The sequence below is a fragment of the Triturus cristatus genome, chromosome 4_2, assembly GCF_964204655.1.
Source record: "Triturus cristatus chromosome 4_2, aTriCri1.1, whole genome shotgun sequence".
NCBI lineage: Eukaryota > Metazoa > Chordata > Amphibia > Caudata > Salamandridae > Triturus > Triturus cristatus.
Window position 1 is genome coordinate 155,205,864 of NC_140586.1, and position 17,353 is coordinate 155,223,216.

General features: G+C 43.1%; 1 protein-coding gene across 1 annotated transcript in view; it reads right to left on the reverse strand.

The window, feature by feature from the left end:
• The window catches only part of BAZ2A (bromodomain adjacent to zinc finger domain 2A), a 1,031,051-nt gene that overhangs the window by 300,464 nt on the left and 713,234 nt on the right, over positions 1–17,353 (reverse strand). The window contains exons 22-23 of the mRNA XM_085600883.1: positions 2,649–2,898; positions 1,701–1,856 (exon numbers count right to left, since the gene is read on the reverse strand). Coding sequence (XP_085457009.1) covers positions 1,701–1,856; positions 2,649–2,898 — 406 coding nt within the window. The remainder of the gene's footprint in view (positions 1–1,700; positions 1,857–2,648; positions 2,899–17,353) is intronic.

Consider the following 17,353-nt stretch of genomic DNA (forward strand, 5'->3'; position numbering starts at 1 on the left):
TCTTTATTAAAGTTCTTGCTCAAGATATCCAGCTAAACCCTTTGACTGTTCTGCTAGGAATCCAAGATAAAATCAATAGAAGGAATGGAGGAGCACTTATATTTGTGGCTATGACTATACTACGTATTTGTATAGTCTCATCTTGGAAAGATCCGAATCCCCCATTATTTTCGCAGTGGCTAGCCCGATTGATATCGACCTGCCATATGGAAAAGGCCATATTCTCTAAGAAGGGTAACCAGAGGAAAAAGAAGGGCCTCGAAATCTGGGAGCCCTTAACCATATGGCTTGGACAGACATAAAGCATGGGACTCCTAAATAGCAGGCACTGACCTGTGTGTTTTTATCCTTTCTAATACTTAGCGATCCCTGGCGCACTGAATCAGACCTATTTATTTTTGGACTCTGCACGTATGTGCTATCTAAAGATATCAGGGGATAGGAAAGTCTGTTATTAGAGCACTGGGAACTACTCGATAGGAGAATTGTTCTGGTAATAGCTCTAGGCCGGGTATTACAATGCAGTTTTCATATGTTTATTCTTTTATCGCTGTTGATATAGGTAATAATTGGAAAGTGTCTGTACCAATCTTTTCATCACCACAAATTATTTTTGCTTTTGTTGCATCGGGGGGGGGGGGAGGGGCTTAACTGTCGTTTTCTACTCTGTATTAGGTTTTGTACTTTCAAAAAAAAGAAAGAAAAGAAAAAAAAAGGAAATCAACTATTTACTAATTATTGGGATTAAAACCACAAATATGCTCAAAAGGAAATCCACTGAACTAGCCCTCCTCGGACACACCATTCAACACAGCTCCACCAACAGACTCTTCCATCTAATCTTCACCAACAGACCCTGATGCAGTCCCAAATAGCAGCCATTCAACTGACACTGAAAGTTTCCATAGGGGGACTTGGGGTACCTTAATTGACCACTTGGCACTTGCTACGGCTTAATGGTCATTGATATATGTTATGTTGTGTCTTTTTGTCTTGTTTTTTTATCTGTGTTCTTATTTCCTTGGTACTTATAAATTGATATATATGTATTTATGGTGGCGATAGATATAATAAATTATATGACCATTGCAAGTGTAGACAAGTTTCATATGTATGTACACGCTACTTCTTTCTTTTTCACTTTCCCCCTTTCTTGACTCTTGAATTATATGTCGGCTGAAATATGTTTTGTAAATGTATATTTTCAGTTATAGGCGTACCAAAAGAAAAAAAAAGTTTCCATAGTCTGCCTTCTCTGAAAACAATTTTCACCCTAAAAGAACAGTACCTGGGAAAACCTAGAGTGGGCATAATATAAATACTTTAATACGGAGAGGTTTCACAGAAATTGGGGGGTATTTTTAATTGACAGTGTCTGCCATAGCAAACAGTACTTTGATGTTAAACAGTAGGTTAAATAACTGAATATGTTCCACATCTCCCCAGAATTGCCAAGAGTATCTCACCTCAATGAGGAATATGTTACACTTGTTTCACCTCGCATGAGATAAGCACCAGGTACACAACATTCATCATTATGAGTGGATGAAATCACTTGGTATTTAGCTTCTATGAAGCTTTACAGCCATTGGTGTATAAACGGTATGGTGAAAGGAGCGATTTCCAATGTTAACAAATATACCACTTCATTTCAGACAATGAGAGGTGTGTAGATGATCCAGGTGTGAGAGGACACTCACCAGTCTTAGGCCGTCCACACACTTCCTTGAGGTTCTCCTTGTGTTTGCTGATATGCTTGTGAAGCATCTTCTCACGAATTCCACGTGGGTGAAGTGCTTTAAGGATTTTTTCAAACTCCTCTGAGTCTTGAATCCACCACCAGCCAATCTGCATTGCTGCAATGCCAAAAGTACCATGGTGAATTGGTTAATGGAAAAAGTAGAAAGTCAAGTATAAAAGGAGAGGGGTGGTGCACAGAACAAAGCACTATGGTACACATTTCCAAAACTGCAACAAAAAAAAAGGAAAGGAAAATAAAAATAAAAAATAAATAAAAGAAATACCAATACGCATTCGATACACTGAGATGTTAGAAAGCGCAAGCACTGAATGCATCAACTTACACAGTAGGCATGCTGATTCCACACTGATGGGGTGAGAAGGGTGAGGAATTTTTGGGACAGACAGTAGCCAACGAAAATACAGCATTATAATAGCCAATTATTAATCAAAGTCACACCTGGCACCAAATAATTGGAGATGAAGACTCATATACATGACGCTTTGCAATACCTGGTTTCATTCAAGCACCATGCAGGTGTATTGCGCACCACAAGAGACATGCTCTCCTGCACACATTAACAAACAAGCGATATATACATTTTTCTTGCCCTTTCAGAAACGCATGTTTTCAGATTATCTTTGGATACGGTTAATAACATTTTAAGAGGGGGTACCGTATGGCGCCATTTCCATTTTAGACACAACATGATGAAAAGAAAAAATGCAATTCGCTGCGGTTTCTAGTTTATGGTGGAATATCATTCTTATGTTGAATGGGCATGGTGGAGGTAAGGGTTGTTCAGATGGCACGATCATGCAAAACCGGGCTTTTAAAAAAAATAACAGGGTGTTCTTTGCTCCTTCCAATCCTGGAAATGAAATCTAAATAACATTCAGCTACTAACCTCTGGGGATGGGTTGCCTCGTCAGCTGGGTGAAATACTTCTGCTCTATTTGCCTGAAGAACTTGGTAGGTGGGCGGCCTCTCCGTTTTGGTGGTGTTGGCCCCGGACACCTTGACGGGGAAGAAAGTGGAGACTTATTGCTTGCATGGAGCTTGCTTAATGGATTATGGGCCCGGGTATTGTGGATGGGGGTAGAAGGTGGAAGAGATGGCAGGTTCACAGCTAAAGCACCCCTGGAAGCCATGTCGGACTGCAAAGGTAAAAATTAAAGAAAGATTTCTGTTAAAGCTGGGTACAGATAGTTAAGAATGTTCCTTTGTACACATTCTCTCAAGCAGAAATACATGGAAAAAAAAGAGAAAGATCACTACATACGCTAGTCCTCTAATCTGCATAATCCCTCAATTGTTCGACAGAGGTCTGAATAATTTCCATTCTTCAATATTCTTTTACCCAATGTCTCATTTTCAGATTATGATGCAAAGCCTCTCATTTAAAATCTAAACTTGAACTGTGATTGCAATACTTGTGCTAAGCTAACACAAGGGTACATACTGTTTTCAGGTATCTTTAAAGAGGATTGTTTACTGTAGTTATTTTGAAAGTCTTGCTTCTTTATACCCTTGAAAACGTTTTTTTAAGGTTTTGTAAAGAGCTCAATGTCATTTGTCAGCTGCTGCTTAACTTTCAGAGCAAGAGATTTGAAGACTCAGATAATTGTGAGGGCAAATCCATCTACAGGGTATGAGCCAAGGAGTAGGTTCAGAATATACAAACGCCAGCTTCGAGCAAATTGTTAACTCGAACATTCCCTAAAGTATGGAACAAGAGGAACGGAAGCACCAGATCAAAGGTCAGCCTGCCACTTGAGAATTATCATTTGTTTATTGAGCCACAAAAAGGGTTTCCACCAACTGCATAACCTTCTTGCACACCAATTTGTCTTCTTTGCAAATATAATCCTCCTAGATGAAAACAATAATGTAGATGTTTGTTAAAATTTAAATTGCAACAAAGAGTAAATAAACAAGTTACCGGCCTTTGGGTACACTCTATCTGGTGGGTACTCTGTCTAATTGCAGATTCCCCATCTTCTGAAATCCCCCATGTACCAGAGTGAACCCAGAACTTTATCAATTACTTATGAGTGCCGTTAGCTGGTGCCAATGAACTCAGCATCAGCATTGCACTACCTCTGGATATGATGGCAGGGAGATAGCTGTAGGCATCATCCGCTGTATGCAAACTCAGATTTCTTTTTCATCTCTTCCACGATCTCAGGGGGAGACTCAACCATGACAGACTGCAAATATGTAATGTGCCCAACCGAACTTCAACCTTTTTCGAATCCAAACAGTCCACTCAATAGAACAGTTAGGACGGAGAGTTGTGAGAAATCCGTGGTTAGAGTATGCACCAGAGAATTTATTTTTCTGATGGCTACTTCGAACACTAGATTCTTCTGTATAGATGCCAAAACAATACCTCTCAAAAGGTGGTAAGATATGAGGAGGGATATTGAAACCAGGAAGTCTTAGAGAGCTAAGTAGGCAAATAGCCTATCTGCAAATCTAGTCATTAGTGCCTTTTGAAAGTGTGAACAGACGCCACAGTAGGGAGCTGGTAGATGTCTAAGATTAGAACATCCCTCGCTCTTCCTGTAGTGGAAGCCTTGGCTCTGATGGAATGAGCCTGAACGTCTCCAGGAGGCTCACTCTTGGCCAAGGCTTTACACTTTTTTATGCTGACTCGCCATCTGGACAAGGTTTGCTTCCGAACTGCCATTGTTTTTTTTAGCACCAGACAAGCCAACAACCTGGTCATCTTGACTCCAGATGAGGTAAAAGCTAATGGCACTTAGGATATGACCAGGGAAGCATATCCTCCTTCCTTGGAGGGATGTGGCTGAGAAAAATAAGTGGGAAGAATTATGAAATGTCACATGACACATGGAAGGGTGAGAGAGTTTTTTCTGTAAAAAGGGAGCAAGAAGCACCAGTACAAAGCACCCATTTGTCAAAAAAGGTGTTATACTCAAGTTGCTATGACAGCGCCTGCAGCTCAGTGACAGTGTGCAGTCAGCAGCCTCACAGGTCAGCTGTGATTAGACACAGAAGTTGTGTACATCAAGAATGTGAAGACTAGGTTAAGGTCCTACTTTAGAATACTAAAGGCCACAAAGTAAACATATGTGAGTCCTTTCAGGAAACGAATCAACAAAAGGTGACTTAATAATTAAGTTTGGTCAGGCAAATTCAAAATTCAGGGAAGGGCCAATAACCTTGCCAGGCTAGTGATAATAAAAAGACAACACCATGTCAGATAACTTGGCATGACGTGGGTCAATTTGATGTTCCTCATGCCACATCACAAACTTAGCTACCAGAGTAAATCAATTTGGTAGATGGGCACTGGGCAGCTAAGATAACGTCTACTACTACCTGCACAAGGAGGTAGAAATTCTTCTGCTGGCTCCGCTCAATCACCAGGCATGAAGATATAGAATGTGGAAGTTTTGGTGCAAGCCCTTCCTATTGCTGGAACAGAAATACCTCCCGAAGACAAAGATAGAACACAGATAGAACAAGTGTGCAGTAAGAGAAAATCTGTGTGTTTTCTGCAGTAGCAGAAACATCTACTAAAGGTACACTTAACTGAATGAATATACACTGGAACACCTCCCGGTGCAGGAACCATTTGGGGACCGCCAATGGCATCTGCTGAGCTTGGCTGTTCTAACATTAAGAGGGGCCACTCAATGGACGGCAATTAGAGATCCCTGGAACACTGCTTCCTGGCACAGTGTCCGTGTCCCCACACCACCCTCCCTGTTGCAGTACCACATGGTGGTAGTGTTGTCTTTCAAGACCTAGACCAATTTTCCCTTGATTAACCAGAGAAAGGCATTCAGGGAAGTCTGGATAGGTCGCAACTCCATTAAAGGGAAATGGTCATGCTCCACAAAAGACAAAATATTCTTGATTTACAACTTGTACTGATTTACAAGCTCTAGCCCAGAAATGAAGCATCAGTCATTACTGTGAGCTCTGGATAAGGCAGATAGATGGGTCTGCCACAAATCAGGTTGGCATCTACCAGCCACAACTGAAGCTAACTGGCTGCCATGGCCAAGATACGGATGTTGTCCAAGCGGCAACCTTAGTGCCGAGTCCAATGCAGGGAGGGGTTTCATTGCAGAGCTCATTTGTGTAAACAGAGAACCAGCAAAATGCATGCGGTAAAGAGACCAAGATGCCTCAGAACAGTCTTTGTTAGAATACAGGAATGATCCTGAAACATCTGGATCACAGCCTGACCGTCGAGTGCTCTTTGCAGGAGGGCAAAGATGTTGAAAGTCACCATGTTCAGGAAGGCCCTAATGAATGGAACAGAAACCTCTGAATTGGTTGCAGACAAGTCTTCAGTTTGTTGATGGAGATCCCCCAAGGAGAACAGCAGAAAGACTGCTGTTAGCAGGTAGTCCGTAATGGACTGCGGCAATCTCATTTTCAGCAGCCAATCGTCAAGTTACATGTATTCTCAACTAGAGAAGATGGACTGCAACCACTACCATCACCTTCGTGAGCACTCGGGCCAAGGTGATGTGTTGATATGGGTTGCCTGCATCATGCACAACCCTATCAATGCCTTTGGAATGTCAGTATCTACCTCTTGTTGCAGCTTTTGAGCATTAAGAATGCTGGTGTCCCATCACTAGTGTGATGACTCATCCCAGGGGCCAGGGGAGGTTGGCCTGAATCTGGAACTATATGAACCCTACTCCTAATGGCTTGGAATACATCTCTTACTACAGTCCAGTATTATCCAACTAAACCAGTAGATAATAGCCACAGGAGAAACTTGACTTCCAGTGGACGTCCCCAACCCTCTGCAGGATAAACTTTACCATGACATGTAAATTCTGAGGCACATGCCCCTGAAAGATAAACACCTTTTGAGCCAAGCAATGCTAACTGTGGACAGTCCTGTGGGATTCGAGATGCCGGTGACTAGGAACGCAGGCCCCCTCATAGTCACTAGGGCTCAGCAAGGAAGGGTAAAGAAGTCTCTATTCTATGCATACTGTTTTGATGGTGGGTGTATGAAACTGCCCGTTGTTATGCCTATAAATTGGACTCTATATGTGGCAGGTCTCTTTAATCTAGAATACCCTAGTACACCACAGTCAACTACATCAAAGTAAACCCTGGGTCCCAGTATGCCTGCTTGTATTCAGTCACTCAAACCCCCACTCTTAAAGACAAAACCAGAGGGCTTCTGAACTGTTCATAGAAGACAAAGCATCTATTGGCCACAAGGATCAATGGTAAACTATCCTGTAGCACATAGCTAAGACTGAGTTAAAATAATATTCAAGGTTGGGCGTTCGCTCAAAAGGATCAAAGTATTTATGTTTTTCTCAGTGTATCCTATTTTGAAGTTAATTTGCAATAAAATCCTTTTCTTTGAAAAAGTTAAGAAAAGACTGGACACTGCAGTTATTAGCCTTCATCTACTGCATTACACTGCATAAAAACTCAAATTACCACCTGGAAAAAGCCATAATTGTGCAAATCCTGCTATCCCCCCAAAATATAGGTCTCAAACTGGAATACCTGATCATTCAGTTTGGAATCAATATTTATTATAGCTGTTACAGCAGTTGCAAATGACAGTGACACTACCAGTTAGTGCCTAGTAACATGTGACTGCCCTGGGATGCCCCTTCCAAAAAAGACCTCAAAGGTGTCATTTCACAAAATGGGTCAGTATGCATAAGTAACAATCGCAACCACATTACAGATGATATTCATCAGAAGTCAGACCTTTGTAACCCATATTTAAAGTCAACTTCTGGATTGTCTAGGACAGAACAGAACACAAGGGGTGAAGTAAGGAATATGTTACTTACCCTGTAAGCATCTATTTGTAACGTGTAGTGCCGTTGATTCATATGCCTATTATTATCCTGTCATCTAGTGTTGGGCTTGGCTTAATACAAGTTGTTTTTCTTCGAAGAAGTCTTCTAGTCACAAGGTATAGTGACTCCTCCTCCGGTGTGCATTGTGCATGTTGCTTGGCTCCTTTATTAGATTGTTTTGGACTCATCGGGTGAGCGTTTGAAAAGGAGCAATATAGTGGCAGAATAAAGAAACATGCGTAGAAGTGCGAGTGTGGAACTTATGGGCTAGATATATTATCAATTACTGCAACCAAAAGCTTCCGGGAAGGAGAGTGGGTGCATATAAATCTACTGCACTACATGCTACAAATAGATGTTTACAGGGTAACATATTCCATTTGTAGCATGTGTTGGCCATAGATAAGTATGCCTAGCATTGAATATAAAGCAGTGCTCTCTTTTGCATTGGCTAGCGATTGGTTGAAGTACTTGTTTGTAATAAAGATTAAAGTAATTTAATTGGGGAGAGGAGATGGCCTAACGGCTAGGGCGCTCCACCTCGGACCTGGGGAACTGGGTTCGAGTCTCGGTAACGACGCTGAACATCCTGTGATTCTTTGCAAATCACTTAATCTCCCCGTGCCTAACAAAAAAAAAAATATATATGAATGCGTGTCCTCATGTAACGTAACTGGTGCTATGTAAAGCGCTCTGATACCTGATTGGATTCGGGTCAAGTTCGCGCTATATAATTTTTATTTTTATTTTTAAACTAAGTAAAGTTTGATCCACTCTTGCTTGTTGATGTGTGAAGACATCAACGCAGTAGTGTTTAGTGAATATATGTGGGATATTTCATGTTGCTCCTCTACACATATCCTTGATAGGGATATTTCCTAAAAAAGCCACAGTGGCTCCCTGTTTATGTGTGGAAGGAGCCTATGGTACTCTTTTTGCTCTATGATAACAGGTTTGAATGAATTTAACTAGCCATTGAGCAATTCCTGCTTTGGATATGGGTGCCCCCTGGTGAGGTTTGGTAAAGTTGACAAGCAGTTGGTGTGTTCTCCTAAAAGGTTTTGTTCATTCGATGTAGAACATAATAGCCCTTTTGACATCTAATGTATGTAGGGCTGTCTCCACTACTGTGTTTGAGCTAGGAAAGAATACCGGTAGTTCTATGGTCTGACTTGTATGACAGGCTGTGACCACCTTGGGTAGGAATTTTGGATTAGTCCGTAGTACTAATTTGTTTGGGAAGATTTTAAAGAAAGGTTCTTGCAGTGAAGTGATTGCTACTAGGAAGGCAACTTTCAATGTTAAATATCGGAACGGACATGAATGAAGTGGTCGAATGGTGGCCCCATAAGCCTTGTAAGAACAATGTTTCAGTTCCAGGCTAGGGCAGGTGGAGTGGAAGGTGGGATAACTATTTTCAATCCATACATGAATGACTTGATTATTGGTATTTTAAACACAGACCTATATTGCCTATTTCGAATGTAGACAGCTAGGGCTGCTAAATGTAATCTGATAAATGTGTAAGCGAGCACTGCTGTAGATGGAAGAGATAACCTATAAGGTCTTGTACTGTGGGTGCTAAAGGCTGGATTGTTTTACTAGTACTGTAATGTGCAAACCGTTTCATTTTTGCAGCGTAAAATGCTCTAGTTGTAGGCATATGCTTGTTTAAGTATGTCCATACATTATTGTGGTAATTTAAGATGCCCAATTTCTAGGATTTCAGGAGCCAAATAGCTAGATTTAGCTGCTTGTGACTGGGATGCATTAGCCTTCTTTGATTCTGCGTCAGTAGATGTGGCCATAGAGATCATTTCTCGTGTGGCACTAGAGATAGTTGCAAGTAGGGTTGAGAATCATGCCTGCCGTGCCCATGTTGGGGCTATTAGGATTAGTGTTAGAGATGTTTGTATTAACTTCTACACCACATATGGAATTAGTGGCAGAGGAGTAAAAGAATAGTGGACAAATACTCCTGATCAATTCATGCATAGGGCACTGCCCTTGGATCGAGGGTGAGGGAACTTGGATGTAAACGTTGGCACTTGGCGCTGAGGTGAGTGGCAAACAAGTCTATGCTTGGTGCTCCCCATCTTTTGATGTGAGTGGAGTAGTGGTAAGTTGATTTTCCACTCTTGTACATGCTCATGTGTCCTGCTGAGCATTTCTGCAAAGTTGTTGTCCACCCTAGGTAGGTATTCTGCTAGGAGGTTGATTTTTTGGAATATTGCCCAGTGCTAGATGCTCTCCGATATGAGGGATAGCTGTGAGGAGCATGCCCCCCCCACCTATTTTTAAATATAATGCATTGCAGTTATATTGTCTGTGCATACTCGTACCACTTTCTGTTGTATGTGATTGCTAAAAGCTTTGAGGGCTAGTTTAATTGCTAGTAGCTCTATATGAGTGATTTGTATATGTCTCTGATGTACTGTCCATAGAACCTGAACTGTAAGATCTAGCATATGTGCTCCCCACCCCTGAAGGGATGAATCTGTGGTAATGGTGACTTGCGGAACTGGGACTTTGAAGGGCCGACCTTGCAACAAATTGTTGGTGTTCCGTCACAGCAGAGAGCGATGAGTCGCTGACCCTACCAATGCTAGATTTTATAGATGCTCCTCCGCTTGAGATTACTGAGATTGTAGGGTGTGCTGAATGGGGCACATATGCAGGCGAGCATGTGGTACTATGGCTATGCAGGAAAACATCAAACCTAAAAGAGTCATCACCATTTTTACTGTAAGTTGAGCTTGTGGTTGAAAAAGAGGCAATGTTTCTGTATACATTTGCATTCTTTCTGGACTGGACAGACCTTGGCTTTAACTGATTAAAGTGTAGCCCCTTGTAGTGCTATAGGCTCTCCCATATATTGGGACCATGTGATGGCCTTTGACTACCATTGTTTTGATGGACTATGTGTTTTAATTAATTTCGAGTCTCTTTGTAGCTTCAGAGTGGGAGTGTTCCACAGAGTAAGACAGCCTTAGCCTTGCCAGAAACAGAACGTGTGGGATGTGCGTTTTTAAGCATGAGAGCGAGAAATGTGTGGAATGTACTTCTCTGTCTTGGAGTGTAGTGTTCTAGGCAGTGGTACAGAAGAAAACAAGTTACTTACCTGTAACTACAGTTATCCAGTATTGGTATCTTTCATAGATTCACATGCCTGAATCATTCCAGCCCCTCATCTTAGTGAAGCTTGCGAAAGTAGAAAACATCTCAAAAAGTACAGAAAACAATCTTAAACGTGAATTACCTAAATAACCATGAGTAACCTTGGGGCCTGCTTGTATGTGCAGAGCTCAAGCTAGACAGTCAGAATTCAAGATTTCACGAGGGCATGTCAAGGCCCATAGTAACACATTTCATAAAACTTCCCAATGTACAGCATAATGCACATTTGTACACCATTGCCTATAGCACCATACACTTCATTTCCCAAGGTCCAACATGATGCACATTTATCCAGTATTGGGGTATCTTTCATAGATTCACATGCCTGAATCATTCCCCGTCGCCGCGGCGGGAGTCCCGGTAGATAAAAAAGTAGTGCCAAAAAGAATTAGTAGTAGTGGTAGTAGTAGGCCCAAAGAAAAAAGGCCCTAAGGCCTATATCTTAGAAGCCTATCTCCCTCGTTATGTAAAATAACCCAAGAATTGGTAACAACCAATCAGACATCAGCACCCTTCTAGAACCCTCTCAGCAGAGCCAGCCCTCCTCAGATTTTCCTAGCACGAGTGGGAAGCACATATCCCAAACATAGAGAACTGACTCTACGGGGAGGAAGGTGGGTGCATGTGAATCTATGAAAGATACCAATACTGGATAACTGTAGTTACAGGTAAGTAACTTGTTTTCTTATCCAGTATTGGGGTATCTTTCATAGATTCACATGCCTGAATCAGAGTAGCAAGCAGTATGCCAAGCATACAGTCGTTTGCGGATGGTGGGAGACTATTGCTGATACACTCCCAATTACGCCCGCAATTTGATAACTAGAAGGTATAAGATGTCCTCTCTTAAAATCCAAACATGTACCTTACACAAAGAAATTAAATATGTAGCTTAAGAAATAGCAATTATAAACAGCAAATTGAAAATGCATAATTATACACAACTTATGAAATCATTCAGAATCAGTAAAACATATATCTGACCTTAGTTTAAAAGGTGTTGAAGTACGGCTTGTCCTACAGCTGTATCTTCCTGCAGAGTAGATTGCAGACAGTAGTGCTTTGTGAATGAGTGGACATTCCTCCACGTTGCAGCACGACAAATATTTTCCAAGGATACTCCTGCGAACAATGCAGTAGATGCTGCCATAGTTCTAGTAGAATGCGCCCTGACCTTCCTTTGTAAAGGTTTGCTGGCTTTATCATGACAAAAATGAATTGTAGAAGCCAACCATCTGGCTATAGTCGCTTTAGTCACAGCAGACCCAAGTGTAGCTTGACCATAGGCTATTAGCAATTGATTGGACCGCCTGATGTCCTTAGTCCTTTGCAAGTAAAATTTCAGACAACGTTTTACATCAAGCGAATGTAACGCTCGCTCAGATGGAGTGGCTGGATTTGGAAAGAAAACTTTCAGTTTCACTGGTTCATTTAAGTGGAAATGAGTCGGAACTTTAGGGATGAATCGTGGATTTGTCCTGAGAGTAACAATCTTTAGAAAACTGCAAAAAGGGCTCTGAGATGGTGAACGCTTGAATCTCACTGACTCTTCGAGCCGATGTAAGAGCCAAAAGAATAGCAACCTTCCATGTTAAAATTTTTAGCTCAGCCTTGTGGATAGGTTCAAACGGTCTTTTCATTAATTGAGCTAGTACTGTGTTCAACTCCCACTCTGGAGGAGGTGCACGAATTGGTGGAAAAACTCGGAATAGCCCCTTCATAAATTGTTTTATTAATGAAGAGGAACAGAGCGAAGGTTTACAAGTACTCTTCCTGAATCTTGATAGAGCCGCAAGATGAACTTTTATTGATGAGAATGCAAGCCCAGATTTGGCCAGGGATAACAAATAAGGAAGGATTTGTTCTACTGGAGCTTGTAAAGGATGGACATCCTTCCCCTCGCACCAATGACAAAATCGTTTCCACTTTAAACGATAAGTTTTTAATGTACTTTGCGCGCGTGATTTAGATAGAATCTCACGGCATTCCTGTGAAATGGTTAGATCTTTGTATTCTAAGAAATCAGGAGCCATGCGTGCAAGTGCAGCGACTGTGGATCTGGATGGAGTATTTGACCCCTCTCCCTTGTCAACATCGTGATTGTTGGTACTAGACGGATGGAGCTGTGAGCTAGAAGAAGCAGCTCCTGGAACCAATATTGCCTTGGCCAACGGGGTGCAATCAGGATGAGACGGCAACCTTCCATCTTCACTTTGCGGATCACTTTCGCAATTAGTGGTATCGGGGGAAAAGCGTACGCACAAAGCCCTGACCATCTCATGGACAGGGCATTTCCTCTTGATCCCTGTTGAGGGAATCTGCTGGCGTAATAGCGGCATTTCTTGTTTTCTTTTGTAGCAAACAAATCCAGGGCTGGCTTGGCCCATATTTGAAAAATTTTGTCTAGTTGCTTCTGCTCTATCTCCCATTCGTGACAGCCTGCCAGAGATCTGCTTAGGTTGTCGGCCAACGTGTTGTGAAGGCCCTTGACGTGCTCCGCTCGTAAGGTTATCTTGTGTGTTGTAAGCCACTCCCATAGCTCCTGAGCTTCCTGCGAAAGGGAGAGTAACCTCATTCCTCCCTGCTTGTTGATGTAATACATGCTGGTCGTATTGTCCGTCCGGACCAGCACTGAGGACCCTGCAATTCTTGGGAGGAACGCTTGCAGAGTGAGAAAAATGGCGCGAAGCTCCAATCTGTTGATATGCTGTTGGCGGTATTCTTGGGACCATCGTCCCTGAATCTGTAAATCTTGGAGATGTCCTCCCCACCCCTCCATGGAGGCGTCTGTTGTTACCACGAATTCTGGAGGAAATGTTAGAAAAGAAAGACCCGGAGCCAGGTTTTTCTTCTGAGACCACCAATGCAGAGAGACCATCATGTGAGGTGTTATCATGATGGAGTCGTTGAACGACCCTACGGCCTGTTTCCATTGCAGATGTAACTGCTCCTGTAGAGGTCTCATTCGGAGCCGTGCTAAAGGTACAAGATTTATTGTTGATGAACACATCCCCAGAAGAGACGAAAACATCCGGACAGAAACTGACTTTCTTCTTGCGATTGATAGTGCTAGCTTTTGTAAACGAAGCGAACGTTCCTCTGACAAGAATGCCTTGCATTGTCTGGTGTCCAGCATCGCTCCCAGAAACTGAATCCTTTGAAGAGGAAGCAGTTGAGATTTGCTTTTGTTGAGAGTGAGGCCTAAGTTTGAGAATAGACCTAGGCATGCTGAAACTGCCTCTACGGTAGTCTGCTTCGAAGGGCCTTTGAGCAGCCAATCATCCAAGTACGGAAATACTTGTATTCCCTGAGATCTTAGAGTCGCTGCTACTGGTGCGAGACACTTTGTAAAAATTCTTGGAGCAGATTTCAGCCCAAACGGGAGGACTTTGAACTGATAGTGGACGCCAGCCACTACAAATCGCAGGTACTTGCTATGCTTGGGAAGGATAGGAATGTGGAAGTACGCGTCCTCCAGGTCCAGAGAAGCCATAAAATCCCCTTTGTTCAGGCAGCTCAAAACTTCGGCCAGCGTAACCATCCGAAAACTCTGCTTCTTTAGAAATTTGTTGAGCTTGCGGAGTTCCAGAATCGGGCGCCACTCCCCTGACTTTTTCTTTATGAGGAAAAATCGAGAATAGAACCCGGTTCCCTTCTGGGACGAAGGAACCTTCTCTATTGCGTTCTTGCGGAGCATTTTTAAGGCTTCTTTGAACAATAAGTGAAGACGAGGGGGAGGGGGACCCTTGGGCGGGGCAGTAGGAGGTTGTTTTAAGAACTCCAGGGTGTGACCGTTTCTGTCTAGGTCGATGACCCAACGATCCGAGGTGATCTCTTCCCAATTGTGTGCAAAAGTTGATATCTTTGCTCCCACTGGAAGGGAAGGAGGGATGACTGGCGTCCAGTGTAAATCATTGCTTCTTGTTGGCGTTGCGACCTTGATTGTTCGATCGCCTTCTTCCTCCCTGACGAGAGAAACTATTCGAGGAAGATTGCCTGTATGATGATCGTCCATAAGGCTGTCTATATTGAGATTGATATTGTCTGTTTTGCTGACTTTGATAATTTCCCCTTGATACAAAGCCTCGTCCTCTTGCACCACGGAAAGATCCCCGTTTGTATTGGAGAGCAGCTAGTGACTTAGCTGTATCCGTATCGGTCTTGATCGCTAGGAGGGCCTCGTCTATATGTTTCCCAAATAAGGACTCTCCACCATAGGCCAAATCAATGATTTTGGCTTGAACCTCTGGCCTAAAAGATGTTGCCTTAAGCCATCCTTGACGCCTAAGAACTGCAGCCCCTGCAAGTTGTCTAAAGTTGGTATTAGCAATATCCAGAGCACAGTCTATGATCTCTGATGCGGCTCGTTCTCCCTCTAGAAGTATCTTCCTTGCCTCTTGTTGACGATCTTCAGGAATGAGGTCTATAAATTCCGAGAATTCTGACCACATCTGGCGGTCATAGCGACCAAGTATGGCCAAAGAGTTTGCAGCTTTGATAGAAGTTGCCGCCATAGTAGAGAACTTCTTACCGATAAGATCCAATCTTCGTCCTTTCCTATCCGGCGGCGTTGATATCGGCATAGCTGGATTTTTAGACTTTTGTTGAGCAGCCTGCGATATAACGGAATCTGGTCGGGGATGACCGATTAGACAAGAAGGCGTTTCTGGAGGAGCACGATATTTCTTGTCAATACGAGGGAGGACCGCAGGTACGGAAGCAGGTGTCTTCATAATTTTTAACCCCTCATTCCATATAAAATCGATGATGGGAATTGCTCTGGTAATTTTCCTTTGCTCCTCTTTAAAATCATGGAGGAAACAATCCGTATGCTCCACAGTGACTGGTAGTTGAAACCTGACTGCGGCACGTTGCATTAAATTGTGAAAGCCTCCTATATCCTCTGGAGGAGAATCCGATGGCTGAGGAATGGGTGGAGAAGGCATGGGAATAATGTAGTCATCCCAAGGATCCAGACTGGTGTCCTTATCCGGCACCTCACCTTCTTCGATATCTTCCTCATCAGAGGAAATGGTATCATGGTGTGATTGCGTCCCCGAACCAGTAGGGTGAAGCGGCGAATTTGGAATGTCCGTATGTGACTCTTCAGCCGGTTGTAAATTAGGAAGAGGTTGTTGTGGAGGAAAGCGTTGGCGGTAATCCGCCAGCATGGCCTGAAGATCTTGAATCAGTGTAGGCGGGAGATGACTCGTTTCTCTACGATCCCAATCCCTTGAGGGATGCCTGTAAACTGGTGTAGCAAGGCCTTCCTGGTAAGCATGCTCATGATAGTCTTCTTCCTCATCCACCTCTTGACATTTTATATGTAAATCCGAGGGGTGCCGAGCTATTCCGAAAGGACCCTCATCATCCTCCTCTTCAAAATCATCCTCTTCTGCATAAGAGTCTAAGATATGCGAAGGCAGCAAAGGAGAAATATTACTGTAATTCTGCTTGTGAAAAGTTTTTAACTGAATATGCGTGTACGCAATAGGCGTAACATGAGTAGTTGGTGGAATCGCTTTAAATAAACTTCTCGTCGACGGGCTTCCCGTCGTCGACGGAATTGCTGCTTTTTGAGGCGTCGACGGGATCGTCATCGACGAGGTCTTCGCCGTCGACGGGGTCTTCGTCGCCGTGGTTTTCGTCGCCGTCGACGGGGTCTTTGTCGTCGTCGACGGGGTCTTCGTCGTCGTCGACGGGGTCGTCGACGATGTCCTCATCGACGATGTCGTAATTGACAGAACTTCCTTTATGCTCGACGTCGACGCAGTTGTCGACGGAGTCTTAGATGTTTTAGGAGACATGATAGGTGAAGATATAGAAGTAGTGGAGACTGTAGCCGTCGACAGAGGAGCAGCAGAAGTCACAGAGATAGTATATGACGATCCCACTGACAAAGTCTTAACCTGAGATTTACTCACGGTTTTAGAAGCTGAAGACCTCTTGGATCTCTCAGAGTCTTGTGACTTCTGCAATTGGTCAGAAGTTACATGAGAGGCCTTATGATGTTTTCTCCCTTCACTGGAAGAACTATCAATAGATCTAGCCCTTTTGCTAGATGTCGAGGCCCTGTCATCCTCCTCAGCCGAGGAAGATTTCAACCATAATAATACTCTTGCCTCTCTGTCCCTTAAGGTCTTGGGAGGGAAAGTCCGGCAAATTCTACAATCCTTAGCAACATGCTTAGGATGCAGACAGTAAATACACTCCTCATGCTGGTCGTCTACATGGACCCTCTTCTTATCACAGGTCCTGCAGGGTTTAAACAAAGCTTTCTTGTCAGACATTTCTGAAGAAAAAGAAGAAACTGAGTAGGCACTCAGGGAGACTCCCTTCCACACGACGTGCGGTGAAAATGTGAGGAGAGCTGGCTCTGCTGAGAGGGTTCTAGAAGGGTGCTGATGTCTGATTGGTTGTTACCAATTCTTGGGTTATTTTACATAACGAGGTAGATAGGCTTCTAAGATATAGGCCTTAGGGCCTTTTTTCTTTGGGCCTACTACTACTACTACTAATTCTTTTTGGCACTACTTTTTTATCTACCGGGACTCCCGCCGCGGCGACGGGGAATGATTCAGGCATGTGAATCTATGAAAGATACCCC